The 16,632-nt window shown below is 35.7% G+C and overlaps 1 protein-coding gene across 1 annotated transcript in view; it reads left to right on the forward strand.

Moving 5' to 3' along the window:
- FBXO11 (F-box protein 11) overlaps positions 1 to 16,632 on the forward strand; it is a 28,605-nt gene that overhangs the window by 10,578 nt on the left and 1,395 nt on the right. The window contains exons 11-21 of the mRNA XM_008571659.1: positions 4,797 to 5,014; positions 6,462 to 6,547; positions 9,122 to 9,216; positions 10,296 to 10,418; positions 10,517 to 10,602; positions 11,347 to 11,423; positions 11,515 to 11,658; positions 14,530 to 14,640; positions 15,369 to 15,476; positions 15,822 to 15,930; positions 16,515 to 16,613. Coding sequence (XP_008569881.1) covers positions 4,797 to 5,014; positions 6,462 to 6,547; positions 9,122 to 9,216; positions 10,296 to 10,418; positions 10,517 to 10,602; positions 11,347 to 11,423; positions 11,515 to 11,658; positions 14,530 to 14,640; positions 15,369 to 15,476; positions 15,822 to 15,930; positions 16,515 to 16,613 — 1,256 coding nt within the window. The remainder of the gene's footprint in view (positions 1 to 4,796; positions 5,015 to 6,461; positions 6,548 to 9,121; positions 9,217 to 10,295; positions 10,419 to 10,516; positions 10,603 to 11,346; positions 11,424 to 11,514; positions 11,659 to 14,529; positions 14,641 to 15,368; positions 15,477 to 15,821; positions 15,931 to 16,514; positions 16,614 to 16,632) is intronic.

Here is a 16,632-nt window from a genome sequence, read left to right on the forward strand (position 1 = left end):
AAAAAAAAAAAAAAAAAAAAAAAAAAAAAAAAAAAAAGAGGAAATAAACACACCTTATATTTCAACCTATCTCCACCCTCTCATTTATATTCTTATTTTTTTTTTGTAAAGTCTTAAACATTTACATTCCTATAGTTATTGGTCTATATTTACTTTATTTAATTTACCATTCTTATTATCACAGTTTCTCCATTCCTGAATTTTTAAATGTTGATTCATTCTTGGTATGGCTGGGTTTTGTCAGCTAGCCATTTTTTGTTTATTTTTTTAAAAGGGGCTTATGGGTATTGTAGCTTGAATTCTTGCCTCTTGAGAATGCCTGTTCGTTACCTTTTAACTTACCTGAGTATGTTTGTACTTAATTTCCTTCAGAATTCTGTAGACATTTTTCTGTTCAAGCATTGAGTGTGACTGAGAACTCCAAGATCACTCTGGTTTGTTTGTTTTTCTTTCTAGTGGTGATTTGCTTTGCTTTTCTGCCTCAGTATCCATATACTGTTTTTTGTTGTTGTCGATGTGTTGTTTTACTATTTTTCTGTTCCATGTGTTCCTTTCTTTAGAAGTGTGGCTTTCTTCTCTATTATTTTTATTGCTGCATTCTTTTCCTTTAAGTGTGATTTCCTCAAATCTCTGTCCCTTACTGCGACTCCATAGTTTTGTCTGCTATTCTGTTGTTTTGCTTCCAATGTGTTTTTTGTCTCTAATTTTAATTTTTTTTAATGCAATCTTTCTAACATGCACAGAAGTAGACAGAATAGTATAATGAATCTTCATGTACCCATTGCCTGTCTTCAACAACTATCAATTCGTGGCCAATTTTGTTTTATGTATACCTCCTCATTCACTCCTTACTTCCCTTCTTTATACTCTGAAGCAAACACCAGATATCATCATCTCAATCTGTAAATATTTCAGCATGTATCTTTAAAAGATGGGGATTCTTTTTTCTTTCTTTCACATAATCACAATGCCAACTCATTCCTAAAAGACTGGGAATAATTGCTTAATATCATCAAATTTTCTACCAGAGTTCACAGTTCCCCAGTCATCTTTTGTTTGTTTAATATTTAATCCATTGCAGTGTTATTTTTATAAAATAAGATTAAAATATCATAGTGCCAGATTGCTATAAAATTTTTGAAGCATTTATTCTAAATTTCTGAACTTCACTCATGACAGATGGCAGATACCCTGAGTTCTTTGTATTGAAATCTGGCTGTCCTCCCTCTTTTCCTTTCACTTCACCTTACTTTGGATAGTCTCCCTTAGATAGGAAGCATGAGTTTTACATGAGAGAAATAGCACATTAGTTTCCTTCTTCAGATTTACCACTCATTCCTGAATTATTTCTATAAGAATATTACTATGGGGGTATTACCTGCCTCTCCTGCACCCTCCTCTTCATCCAGATTTCACAATATTTGGCAAGTGTTCCATAAAAGATTATAGCTTGGGGTTGTGGAAATTTATTTCAATGAAGATATCATTTATTTCTATTTTGTTGTTGTTGTTTTATTTGGAAAGTTTCTCATGAAACTCTTGAATGCCTTTTACTTTGTCATATTATATAAAGAATATTTTATTTTAAAAAGAACTAGATATATATGTTGGAGGTTTTGGGGTTTGCATCTTAAAAGGCAAAGCAGAATTCTGTCTAAATTCTATTTGCATTCTATTTCTGCATTACTGAATCATTTTGCACTAGAGATATCTCTTAACAAAATAGATGCATTTCATGAAAATATATTTTAAAATAAAATTACATTAATTGAACCCTTTAAACCATAATAAACAGATAATTTATAAAACTATAAGTCAGTCAGTATTTGTCATTTCTAAAGGCAATAAAATCACAGTTGTGCCAATGCAGAGGCTTCTGGTTTTAAGAACATGGGAAAAAATTTTTCTTTTTCTTTTTTTTTTTAAAGATGACCCAGTAAAGGGATCTTTTAACCCTTGACTTGGTGTTGTCAGCACCACATTCTCCCGAGAGAGCCACAGGCCTGCCCCAGGAAAATAATGTTCTTGCCACATAGTTTTCTTGAAAGTTACCCCAAAACAAAAAATACAAATGACAAACTCCATCTTTAATGGAACTAGGGGACATTTTTAACCATTAACTGCATTACAATATGGTAAATGACTGTGTGCCTGTGATCAGAGCAGCCAGTCCACATGGAGCAGGTTATAAAGCTTTCTTATATTCCAGAAGATAAATTGGTAGACCTAATGTGAATGTAAATATATTAAGAGGTAATTTAGACAACTGGAAGCAGGTTTAGGATAGAATTATCACTAGAAAATGAAGCAAAGGAGAAAAATAAGACAATTACTAAAGGGAAAATAAAGTTATACAGCAAAGAATATGTAGTTATACTTTATAGCCCAGCTCTGAAGAGCACACTAATCTAACCAAAATTTGATACGACTACACTGGAAATATACAATGTGTGAGTGTGTATGTTGGGGTATAGAGAAGAGAGCTGAATTCTTATCTCCCAAAATAGGGAGTCAATAGATAATACCTAAAACTGAAAAGTCAAGATAAAATAATGTGTTACGGGCTGGCCCGGTGGCGCACTGGAGAGTGCGCCGCTTGGGAGTGCGGCGGCCCTCCTGCCGAGGGTTCGGATCCCATGTGGAGACCGGTTCCCGCTCACTGGCTGAGCGCGGTGCGGGCGCAGCACCAAGGGTTGCGATCCTGTTGCCGGTCCCCGGTACGGGCGCGACACTGAGGGTTGCGATCCCGTTACCGGTCAGTAAAAAAGACAAAAAAAAGGAAAAAAAAAATGTGTTACTTAAAAATATAGAGGAAAATCAAAAGAGTCAGCTGAAAGAATTGAAAGTGGGGGCCTCTGGATAAGGGAAAATGAGGAGAGAGGCCTGCTATTTACTGTAATAAACTTGTGGATCTAGTTGAGTCTCTTAATTCTTTACGAAATCAAAACCTAAAGAAAGCAGAGAAAGAGCACGTCCTGCATTTCAATAATGTTTAGTCAGTGTACAGCAAAGTGTACTTGCAGTGTTATATGTCTAACTAGTATAGCCAGGACATGACAGTGGCTTATTATTGGAATCTTCAACAGAGCCCAATAAATAGCACATCTTTTCCAGCCTCAAATTAAGAAATAAAGCCATAAAGTGGTATGAGGAGGTTGAACTACCACCTTTATTCTTAAAGATTAAGTTGGAGAATACAGCTTAGAATGAGAGCCAAATGCGTCTGTTTAACCGAACCCCCAAATTAAATAGGCTTATCCAGTTAGCTGCACTCAGAAGTAATAGAAGGCATATTCCCTAAGGGCAGCTCATTTCCATGAGGAAAAAGGGTGAAGCTGAGTTAAGCATACCAAATTTATTCTTTCCCAAGTTTACCAATCAGATATGTTATTCATCCCCTGGTGGGGAGAATAAGAGTTTTGCTAATTGAGCTCTCTCCTCATGGATTAAAACGTCAGAAATGGTGAATAGGTCAAATCTAACATTAAGGTGTGTTGTCTAGGTAGCCTCTTTTGTTTTTCTTTTTGTTTTTTTGACTGTCAGTTTTCCCATAATAGCCTAAACATACACCCAGTGTATATATACTTTTATTTCATATAAAAAGCCAAAGGAAAAAACTTTCATATTTGAAGATGCTCTCTTTTATATAATCCCCTAATTATTTTTTTTTAAAGAATAAGATTACAATCCAAAGATAGATGTGTAATTTGAGTTAAATATATGGTGTACCAGAGTGTTCAGAATTATATTCCTATTTTAACCTGTACTAAATTTGGCTAAAGTTGAGCAAATCCTGTTTGTTGGTATGTGTAACATCTTGTATAGATGCTCCAGAAGTTAGAATAGTCCTTTCTCTTTAGGAACATGTGATCAGGTAGAAATGAACACAACAAATACAGAAATAGTACAGGGCAATACATGGAAGTAGCATAAGAAAAATACTTTGTGCTAAAGGGAATTTAAACAGAGAAGAAAGCACATTCAGTTTTGAAGGGAGGTAGAATAGGGAAATGAAACAGCATCTTTTAAATAGTTTATTGTTTTTCTCTTAATATTCAGCCTTGATTGGGTCTTTGGACTTAGGATATCAGTATTATAGGAACTTTCATTCTCATTATAAAAGTAAGACTTATCCATTATAGAAAATTTAAGAAATTTAAAGAAGTATAAAGAAAGACATAAAAATCATTCATAATCCCACTACTCAGATAATTAACCTCCTCATTTTTATATAATCCTTAAAGTTATTTTTTTTTTAAGTAAAATTGAGATCATACTTAATGTATACTATCTTAAACCTGTTCTTTTCATTTAACTTGTATAGCGTGAGTATAAGCCTTCAAAAACATTTTATTTGTCTAGTTCCCTGGGCTAAGATGAACATTTTTTTTTGTATTATTATTTCTGTAACGTTCTGATTATGTTCTTAGGTCAATTTTTAGAAGCTGATTTGTTGGGACACTTTTAAGGCAACCAGGGCTTATTTTCTTTAATGACTTCAACCTTTTGTTGAAGGATATATACTTGTTAGGTAATGGTATTTATTTGTGCTTATTGAACAGATCTTTCCCTGTTTTTCTTTCCTGACTTGAAATATATTCACACTAATAAGAAGATTTGTAGTTCTTTGTTTTACTAAAACATTTAAATCTGTTTCTTTCCGTGTTTATCATTTGAAGTTTAGTGTGTATTGATTTTTCATTCTTATTCTTCAACTATACATTAAAATTTTTTTAAATGGCATTTCTTTCTGGAAAGGAGCCTTTACCTACAGGTTTAATTTCTGTATTTTTCAGGGTTACTTTGAAAGTTGCAACATACACAGAAATAGGATAGCAGGCTTTGAAGTAAAAGCCTATGCTAACCCCACAGTGGTTCGATGTGAAATTCACCATGGGCAGACTGGAGGAATATATGTCCATGAAAAAGGAAGAGGGCAATTCATAGAGAATAAAATCTATGCGAATAACTTTGCAGGTGTATGGATTACCTCAAATAGTGACCCAACAATAAGGTAATTATATGTAATTATGGATGGAAATTACTTTTCACTTCAGGGTTTATCTTATAAGAAACATCAAAATACTGAGCTTTAACACAAAGTTTTTTCCTAGACATCTGATTCTACTGTAAAATAGATTTTCCTAGTAAAAGTCCACACATCTGTCTTTTCTTTTTTTCTTTTCTTTTTTTTTTTTTTTAAAGATGACCGGTAAGGGGATCTCAACCCTTGGCTTGGTGTTGTCAGCACCACGCTCAGCCAGTGAGCAAACCGGCCATCCCTATATAGGATCCGAACCCGTGGCCTTGGTGTAGAAAACTACAGGCCAATATCCTTGATGAACATAGATGCCCCTGAGAGGTTTCTGTGGAATAACTGGATTTTATGGAATATAATTTGAAAATCACTCCTTATTTTATTTTTTTTTAAAGATGACCGGTAAGGGGATCTCAACCCTTGGCTTGGTGTTGTCAGCACCACGCTCAGCCAGTGAGCAAACCGGCCATCCCTATATAGGATCCGAACCCGCGGCCTTGGTGTTATCAGCACTGCACTCTACCGAGTGAGCCACGGGCCGGCCCAAGTCCACACATCTGAATGAGCTATTGTGGGGGGTTTATTTGTTTTTTATTAGTGATCTAAACCATGCATGATATTATTTTAAAAACAATTACAAATGCTGTGATTTTTATTTTAAATTAATCAAACTGCATTATAGATAAGTAAATAGGGCTGTTACCTTACCTTAGAATCTGAATGACTTTGTCTTCTCTCTTTTTTTGAGAGTCAGCAGATAAAATAATTTGTAAAATTAATTATCTCAAAGATTCTTGGACAGAGAAACTAAAAATATCAAAAAGTCAAAACTTCAAGCTGTCACTTTCCCTCAATAGTTTCTACCACCCCCTCTGGCCACAGTAAGGAAGCAAACAAATCTAGTCTTGAAGGCATTAGCCAAGACTGTAGAACAAAGCTATTTTAACTTACTCAGAGACCATAAATTATTTTAATTGCCAGATTTTATTTTCCACCAGCTTTATGAGAATAGATTATGGAATTTCCATCTTAATATTTGTCTAATGTTTCTAGATCAGCTAAAAAAAGAAATTGTTTTGAATGTATTAGCTGTTTCAAGGGGAATTTTTAAGAACGTGATTTTGTCTCAGGTAATACGTGGTCTTTCCAAAGCCTGAGGTCTTAGAAAGAACTAAAAGAAAATTAAAATTAGTTGGTTAGAGGTTACAGGTTTAGATCCCCCTACTGGCTGCCATAAATAAATAAGTAAAGTCAGAATTTAGAAATCATCTAGTCTGAGTCCTCATTTTACAAACTGAGACTCTGAGCCCATAAAAGTTAAATAACGTGTCACATGACCATGAGTGACCTTACAGTCATATTAAAAACAAGTAAGCTTAGCTGAATAGATGCTTATTTTTTTTATTATTTCACATAATTATAGAGGGAATTCTATATTTAATGGAAATCAAGGAGGAGTTTACATCTTTGGTGATGGACGAGGCCTTATCGAAGGAAATGACATTTATGGTAAGCATATGGTATTTTCTATAAAACTTATAGAACAAAGTCTTCTTGATACAGTATTAACGAAATGAACCATTTTGAAACCATCCAAGTGGGAAACTGATCTAATTTCTGTAAATTCTCAATAAAGATTATTCTGTGATATTTATTCACCTAACAAACATTCACTGAGTACCAGTTATATGAGGGTACTTCAAAAAGTTCGTGGAGAAGATGGCGGAATAGACAGTCGCCAGTGTCACTTTCTCCCACAAATCAGCCAATTTGCAACTATTAAAAAGCAATGACAGCCAAGCTGGGGCCGCTAGAGTTCAGGGGAAGAAAAGGAAAGACCTCCAGAGTGCACGAAGGCAGGAGAAGCCACGATGAGAGAAGGAAAGGCTCACTCCTACCATTTCGAATCTCAGCCATTTCAAGATTGGAGCTGGTGAGTACACGGAGCAAGAGCTGGCCAAAGCTGCAGCTGTGCCCTTCCTATGAAATTACTTGGAGGCAGCAGGGGAGAAGAGGGCCTTTGTGGCCGTCAGGCCAGCAAGACCACTAACAGGGTTCCCATGGACCCACATAGAAGTGAGGAGCCACAACAACTGAAAAAAGGAGCAACTCAGAGGCCGGTGAGTCATTGCAAGGGACCAGCATGGCTCTTCCCATGGGAAATGTTTGGAGTGCGGACAGTGGGGGAGACAGGCCCACTGGGGGAACACTGGGGAACAACATGGGCAGCCAATCTGCCCCCCAATCAGCACAGGCCCACTCTCTGGAGACTGGCAGGAATACAGAACTGCAGGGGGAGCCGTTTGCTGAAAAGACTCAGGTCCAGACCAGAGTTTCTACAAAACCCAGGTTTACTGGATCTCACGAGACCCAGAGAAACACTCCAGGCTCCCAAGCCGGGTCAGTTGGGGGCTGAGGGCTTCAGCCACCACCCCCCCACCCCCCACATCTATGTTCAGTCCAGCAACGACCAAGCCACCACTGGAAGTCTCCGGGTCTCCCCTGCAGTAATGAGGGAATGGTACTGTGGGCCTCAATTACACCCCCCATCCTTCCTCCTTCTCCCACCCCCGTCTTCCCCTCCCACCCAACTGCTCCGCAACAATATCTTAGAATGTAAATACAGATGGGGGTGGGGACTGATCCCTCCTCCTGCATCCAGGCATGCCACTGCTGCCATGGGGCCTGCCGGGGTCCTGAGGTATGGAGCCAGGGACGACCCCTCCTCCCTCATCCAGGCACACCACTGCTGCCACAGGACTTGCCCAGGGTCCTGAGGTATGGAGCTGAGGACCAACCCCTCCTCCTGCAACCAGGTAAGGAGCACGCCAAAAACACACTTCCATGTGGGTGGCCCGCCACGGCTGCCGCAAAAGCAGCTAGACGCCACAACCGTCATGCAGATGGCCTGCCAGTCACTTGAGTGCATTGACACAAAGAGTCACCAGCAGAGACCAAAGAAAAGAAGAGGATGTCTCTCTCCACAAAGCTCATTCCAGAGTGATAGAAGCAGCATCTACTTTACGATAATAGTGGGGACCTGAACACACCTCTCTCAGCACAGGACAGATCTTCTAGGCAACAAGTCAACAGAGTAACTGTTACTCTTTCAGAAGGAGAGAAGAAATCTAGGGTTATCAGAAGTGAGTGGGGGAGGGAGAAGGGGATGGAGAGAGATTGGATAAGGGGCATAAAAAATAAGTACAATTTGTAATAATACATATGCTAATAATATTGATTTGATCAATATACGTCAATGTTGAACCCCCAAAATATGTATTATCAATTATGATTCAATAAATAAAATACTTATAGCAAAAAAAAAAAAGTTCATGGCAAGATTTGTATTCTTTTAATTCTGTTTTTCCACAAACTTTTTGAAGTACCCTCATATACCAGGAACTATGCTAGATACCAGGGATGAAAATATAAATAAGACCCTAGTGTCAAGGATATCTACAGTTTCCTTATATTTACTCCATTATTTAACAGTTAGTATAATTATTTCTGTTGTAGTTTTAATACACTTTGTACTAACTAGAGAAGGAAAACACTTATTCCTTATTAAAGCTTTAGAAGCATTAATTCAGCAGTTCTTAAATATCTGTGTGCTAGACTTGAATATGTTCCTCGGCTTTCTCTTCTGTTGTCACTTACTTGGATAATACTTAAATAGAACTTACTAAATTCCAGGCACAGTTCTGAGCACTTTACCTGAGTTAAGTCATGTAATGATCATGTCAACGCTATGAGGTACATATGATTAAATATCCCCACTTACTTACCATGACACAGAGGCACAAAGAGGTTGAATAACTTACTTATTCAGGGTTCCATAGGAAGTAAGTGGAGTTCCTGGGATTTGAAAATTTAGCAGACTGGCTCCAGAATCTCTACTCTTAACCACTACGCTATATTGTTTGCAACCCTTCTGCATCATTTACATTCCTAGTTACCTTAGTTTTGTCTTGTAATGGCCACTAAAATTCAAGTGTAAGAATTTTAACTACTACCTAGTATAAAACTCGCACTGTGTTCCACTAGGCTCCAAGTGTTGACACTGTAACTTTTATTTTTAAATAGGCAATGCATTAGCAGGAATTCAGATTAGGACAAACAGTTGTCCAATTGTTCGACATAACAAAATTCATGATGGCCAGCATGGTGGCATTTATGTGGTAAGTTAATGAATACAGTTCTGTAAATTCATGCATCAAAATTGGGTTGAGGGAAAGGGATGAAGGGATTACCTCTAGCTTTAGGTAGGCCATTTTCAACTTTTGGAGTATGAATTTGTGACTGTCTTTAATATTTAGTTAATAAACAAGACTTTTGTTCTCTCTGTCAGTATATGAATGACTTCCAATTTTATAGTGTGTAGTGTCCTTTAAAATTTAATCAGTAGCTGGTTAGATGTTGGCATAGGAGATATATCTTTTTATTAAAGTCTTCATTATTGGCAGTAGTGGCTACACTCATAACAACAATGGATCAGCACTCTGAATTATATTTGTTATAGTGGAATTTTGTCCATATGACTACTGTATGAGTCTCTGAAGTTCTACAAAAACATTAAATAAACTCATAATATTGCTGGAAGTACTAATACTAGACGTGAATATTTTTATCTTCTGAAAAAGCCAATTTTTCACTTGAACTTATGTTAAAACATAATTGAGTATCTTTCAAAATTTTGAAATCTGTGTATTCTGTACCTTCTGTCATCATGGTATCTGAAACTGTTACAACTGATTCAAGTAAGAAAATATAGGAAACTTCAAAAAGGTCCTTGTGTTATGCCAGATGCAACTTTTAATTTCTATTTACAGTTCTAAAGATGGCTGTGTCTTAAATTTTCTGGTAAAAATAAAAATTTTGGTAACATGAGACCTTATCATTTTGAAGTGATTTCACCAGTAATGTTTGAATTATACCTATTAACTTACTACTAAATGAGAAATTTTTAGTTTGTTACATATCTTAGAATGAAATAAGTTCTTTTGCTAAAAAAAAAATTGAATGCTACTACTCTTTACTGTGATAGATTTAGAAGCACAAAACACATAAAGAACAGTATAAAGCCTTTGGAAATTTAAACTCAGGTAGCGGCTATATAAAAAGAATGTCATTACCTCCTTACCCAGACGAAAAAACAAAATTGAAATTTTTTTCACAACCGTCTTTAAAAAGAGTAACACTATAAAATACTATTTGCTTATAGAAGATATATGTTGTAACCAGTATAATTTTTGTTTAGCATGAAAAAGGACAAGGCGTAATAGAAGAGAATGAAGTTTATAGTAATACTCTGGCTGGAGTCTGGGTGACAACTGGCAGCACTCCAGTACTGAGAAGAAACCGGATACACAGTGGCAAGCAGGTAGGATTAGCTTGAACTCTTGGATGGGAAATACATGTTTACAAAAATACTGTTTTGTAAACAGTTGTCACTTGAAAAAAATTTTTTTTAAATTTTAGGTTGGTGTTTATTTTTATGACAATGGACATGGAGTGCTAGAAGACAATGACATCTATAATCATATGTATTCAGGGGTTCAGATAAGGTAAGTGTTTTCACATTTGGCTTTTGTTTGGGATGGAGTTGGGAGTATGTGGGGTATGTAGAAATTTCCTTGTTTTAATGCCCAATCTTTATCTCCCTTTTATATATATATATGCACATTCTTATCATACTCTTGACTTAAATTGTCAGAATGTAGCTTTTCTTGGTCTAGGTGAGGACAGAAGCCAATGGCATATATGCCATAAGAGCTCATTTCCACTATTCTGCTGTCCACTAGGAGAGTGACATCAGCTGCCAGTGTTCTCCTCTGTTCTTGGAGAGTTGAAGTCTACATAAAAACACTTGTTCACTATGCCTGGCATGTCGTTGGCTCTCAGTAAAATAGGAGCTTGTTTTTATGCTGTTTCTGTAAAATTAGTAGTTTTTTAGACCCCTTTTCCTTATATTTTAACAGTTTTTGGAACTCTAGTAGACCTAATGATCATGTAATTCATCCCATTATTTTACATATGAGGGGAGTACATAATAAAATAGTCATCTAATCTAACCCCCTCAGTTTAGTGTACGTATTAGGAGACTCGGTAATAATATAATCTGCAGCAGTTTGTTCTGTGGGAAATAAAGGATTAAACAAATTAAACCATTTTCTTTATTAATAGACTTCTCAGAGCATCTTGAAGGAGTCCATTGTATAGTTGGTTCTTTCTATGATTGTTACGTCGTGTAACATGGGATATGGAAGTAGAAATAATTGAAATGGTATTATCTTCTATCTTATCCATAGGACTGGAAGCAACCCCAAAATTAGACGCAACAAAATCTGGGGAGGACAGAATGGTGGAATTCTAGTTTATAATTCTGGTATGTTTAATCTGTCATCTTTTCCTCTGTGCTAATAGACTTTAGAAATCATACCTTCTAAATAATATAACCTAAATTTTTCCGCTTATAGGTCTAGGTTGTATAGAAGACAATGAAATATTTGACAATGCAATGGCTGGAGTCTGGATTAAGACAGATAGTAATCCTACACTAAGAAGAAATAAAATCCATGATGGAAGAGATGGTGGCATCTGTATATTTAATGGGGGTCGAGGTATTGTTGTTAATTTTGCATTAGTGAAAAACCCAGTTTTCCATTATTCTTCCATATCTTTAATGATCAATGATATTGCCAATTAATATAAGTTACAAATGAGTGACTCAGTCTTTTTGCTTATCAGGTATTCAGATGGCTTAGGTGATTAGTGCCTAGAGTTAAAGGAGACAAATGTTTACAGTACTTTTTCCTTTTGTAGCCACCTTAATTCTGCCAGTTGTCAGTGAAGCTTTTTTAAGATAGAATTTGTTTACATCCTATCTCTGGACCTTTTATTATTCAGAATAGTGATACGATTATAATAAACTTGAAAGTTAAGTTATAGAATTAGGTGTGAGAAATTAATTGGTCTGTAAATTTATGAAAAAAAATGTTTATAGTAAATGGGTATTGCTTTTGTAACTGTTTACAACTGTGTTTGTTGGAGAGTGGAACTAATGAAGCCAAAATGTGCCTGGTTTGGTATCCATAAAAGTCAACTCATTTTGCATTGAGGCAAAAGTTTCACAGTGCCTGCCACTTGCAAATGCATGCCGTTCATAGAGAGATTGGGGGAAAATGGCAAATGCATATCTATCACTGTTCCTGAAATGTCAGTAACCCAATATTATACATATCTTTTGTGGAAGAATAGCTAGTTATTACTAGCTTTAATGAACAAAATTTACTACTACAGCCAAGCAGTGATGACTCCATTAATGACAGACTCTCAAGGAGCTTAGAGACTAGTAATTCAATAAAGTAACATATCTGGTAAGAGTCTTTACAAGAGATATAGTGAGGACACGCAATACCGAATAATTGGTTTTACCATTTACAAGGTGTTGAGAAAAAAGGTTCGTGCAGTTTCTTGAGCTGTGTCTGGAAAAACAAGTACTCACTGGTAAATGGGGTTTGGGGGTAAGCAGGGCAATCCAGTTATTATTGCACTCATTTGTTCTGTAAATACTGATTGAACCCCTCTGTACCAACCACTGTGATTCAGATGCTAAAGATAAAATGGTGAATAAAACAGTACTACACCCATAAAATTTATAGTCTAATGGAGTGGTACCTTGTAAACAAAGGTCTAAAAAACACTGAAGGGCAAGAGGTACTAAAATTTGAGGCTAGAGAAGGGGCAAGGCCCAAATCTTAAGAGATTTTCTCCATGCATTAAGGAATTTGGACTCCCATCTTCACAATAGCACTTGAGGTTGAAGTGGAAGCATGCAAAATTAGAGGGAGGGACTTAGAATAATCTAAGAAATAATGAGCCAGCATTAAAGTGATAGCATGAGGGTGGGAAAAGGAGGGGCACATATTAATGATGTTAAGAAGGGTAGAACCAACAGGACTGGGTCGTTGATTAAATATGGGGTTTGAGAGAGGAGTGACATATATATGATGCTCAAGATTCTGAATTGAGTGACTACTGGGTGGTTCCTTTCACTGGGATAAGAAATATATAAAGAACTGGTTTGTGGAAAACATTAGAAATGTTCAAATTTTAAGCATATTGAATCCAAGGTCATCCTTGGGATATCCAAGTTGGTATGACCAGAACATGACTAATTATACTAAGCTGAAGAAACAGATTTAAAAATTAGCTACAGTATAGATGTAATAGTTATAACCATGGAAAGACGTAAGATCACCCAGAGGGTATAGAGGGAAAAGAGAGCCAAGGACAGAACCCTGAAATGTTAACATGTAAAGGTTGGATAGAAGAGGGAGGATAGGATCCCAAGAAGTTTATGAGTCATTTCAGAGACATTTTCCCCTGGCATTCAGAAGAAAGGAATTTAGAGGTCAATACTGTGTAGTATCTCATGGGTCAAATGTCTACAGAAATAAAAAATATGCCTCACATTTTCAGGGAGCAGAGAAACACCAGTACACAACTAATCATAATTCACTGTTGTATATACATCAGTTTTACAGGAGTAGCACTAGCCAATACTTTAGTGCTGTGTACTTTTCCAAGTATTAACTCATTTAATCCTCATAATAACCCATGTGGTCAGTGCTTTTATGACCATTTTACAGATGAGGAAACAAAGAGAAGGTAAGTAACTTGCCCATAGCGCTATTAAGTCAGTATTTGAAGGCCTGAAGTCTAGTTCCTCAGACCACTCTTAATCATTATGTTATGCTGCCAGAAGATGGAGAGAAAGTGAAAACCTCCCAGAGGAAGTGACATTAGGAGGAAGGAGTACAGGACATTCCAGGTAGTAGTAGTAATATAAACCAAAGGCATTAGGGATAAAAATGTATAGCATATTTAGAGGACAGGTGATATAGTGAGACAAGTAGATTGAGGGAATATTTTGAAAGTCTTTAAACGGCAAGTTAAAACTTTTTTCTGAAAGTAGTGTTTTAAGCAGAGAACGGGCATAAGAGAGAGTCACAGTTAACTGGAAATTATGCAGTAGATGAAAGGTGACTGGAATAAAGGAAACTGATCAGGGAATAATTATAGTAATAAAGACAAAAAATAATAAGGGCTTGCCTAAACTAAAAAAGAGGGCAAAGGTTCTAGAAATAGTTCAAAAGAATTTTAATTGAGCAGTATTCATTGAGAATAAACTATGTACCACGCACTGGAAATGAAGTGGTGAGTAAACTTAAACATGGTCCCTGCTGTCCCAGAACTTTCGGTTTATGGGTTAGAATGCTCTTACCTGTCATTTTTGACAAGTTTTTGTTAAATCCTATCTTAAATGCCTCTGAATTACTAATAAACTCTTTTTTGGCTGAAAAAATAGTCCTTTGAATTTTACAGTACAGTTATTAAGAAACTAAAAGAAAACCTAAATACTACCTTAAAAGGCTAGTAAAGTTTGTTACATGCATTTAACCTTAATCTAAGAAAATATTTTATTATAGGTCTCCTTGAAGAAAATGATATTTTCAGGAATGCTCAAGCAGGTGTTCTCATCAGCACTAATAGTCATCCAGTCTTAAGGAAAAACAGAATATTTGATGGATTTGCTGCAGGTTTGTATTTTTTTGTTGTTGTTATCTGTGGCATATTTGATTTTTGGTGTATTAATTATCTTTTGCTTATTAACTAGTGTGCAGAGTGCCAAAGGGGCTGAACACCTATCTTAACATTTGCTTATGAGAGCACCTCATCCAAGTTCTGGATTCCTCTGCTCTAAGACAAACTTATAAGAAATATTGCTTTTACTGTTCAGTGCAATTATGAAATACTAATTGGGAATGAATAAATGCAGGCTTGTACTACCATTAGGAATACAGATAAATTCAAACCCTGTGATCTCACAAATACAGAGATATGTTAAATATATATATATATTGGTAAATGAAATCCAAGTATCATTCATATATTTAAACTTTTTGCCAGTGAAGACAGTTGCTTCCAATTATTCCAAATAACCATTTGGCCCCTTTTCAATTTGTAAACTAGCAGCCACCTAAACATAACTCCTGGGCATTATCCCCTTCTACTTAATTTGCAATAAAATTTCAAAGTAACATCACTAATAAAAATAGTAAGTTATGAACCATCTGTATCACTCCTTCCTTTACCAAGGATAGTATAGACTATGGAAAGTGAATGTTACTATCAATGATTTTATTCTTCAGACATTAAGAAGGTGTTAATCTTTTATATGAAAGGACCAGTTTACCACATTTGCTAATTTCAGGTTTAAGAAATGATATAAAGTGATGCATCTACTTGTTTGTAAATTTTACTTCAGGTATTGAAATTACAAATCATGCAACTGCAACACTAGAAGGCAATCAGATTTTTAACAACCGGTTTGGAGGCTTATTTTTAGCATCTGGTGTTAATGTGACAATGAAAGGTATGTTGGAGTCTCTGCTGCCTGTAAATATGTGAAATATGCCATGAAAAGATAATCAGAAACCATTGTTTAACTTGATCCCTTCTGTAACTCTCCAAGTTAACAACAATTTAAGAGAACCATTTTGAAACAAAGCTTTGTTTAGAGTTGTTCTAAATAGTTGGAATATCTCGTACAAGGAAAACTCATTTCTATTCTTAGCTTATTTCTTATAATGACTTCATTGGTTAGCTTTTCTTACAGCCCTTAAAAATAGTGACTCTTCTATTAGAATTATCCTGTCTTTACAGTTTTTATCTTGTCTTTGTCCTCTAGGTTTTTACTTATTTTTTTCTTTTATTACAGATAACAAAATAATGAACAATCAAGACGCCATAGAAAAGGCTGTTAGTAGAGGCCAATGTTTGTATAAAATATCAAGTTATACCAGCTATCCCATGCATGATTTCTACAGGTATATTTCTAAATGGTTTGTGAGTTGTGAAAAGAAGATAGTGATTTCCTTTTTAAATTGGCAGTGCCATTAATTGTCCACATTGAGGTCTATAATCAAATCTACTTGAGGACCCTGTGCTTAGGACCATAAATATGGAAAAATGCAATACTACAGTACCTGATATTCAGAATGTTGAACAGTGTTAACATATTGTTATCTTAGGATTTTCAAAGTAAAGCTGTCATTATAACTGTTCAATATACCCTAGTCACTGAGTGACATTTTTTTTTTGACTCCCCTCTCCCCCAGATTGATTCAGCCTAGAAAGACTTAATAGCTGAGTTTTTTTAAACCAAAATTTCAGGCTTCCTCTCTACAACTTACAAATAAATCATTCCTCTTCCTCATCCTCAGAAAACATAAGGCAGAAAATTCTTTATTCTGTTGATATTCTCAGAATATTGGCTGGAGCCACAAAATTTTCAGTTTTGGTCCTCTTTTCTTACAAGCTAAAGGTGATAGGGTAATATAGAATATAAACAAAATGCAATCTTTTGAATTAACGACGTTTGAGAAAAATAACATAAGATTTTGCTTTTTAGATGTCATACTTGTAACACCACAGATCGAAATGCCATATGTGTGAACTGCATTAAGAAGTGCCATCAGGGACATGATGTAGAATTTATTAGACATGATAGGTATGTAGCACACTTGTTT

The sequence above is a fragment of the Galeopterus variegatus genome, unplaced genomic scaffold (genome assembly GCF_000696425.1).
Source record: "Galeopterus variegatus unplaced genomic scaffold, G_variegatus-3.0.2 Scaffold709, whole genome shotgun sequence".
Classification (NCBI taxonomy): Eukaryota; Metazoa; Chordata; class Mammalia; order Dermoptera; family Cynocephalidae; genus Galeopterus; species Galeopterus variegatus.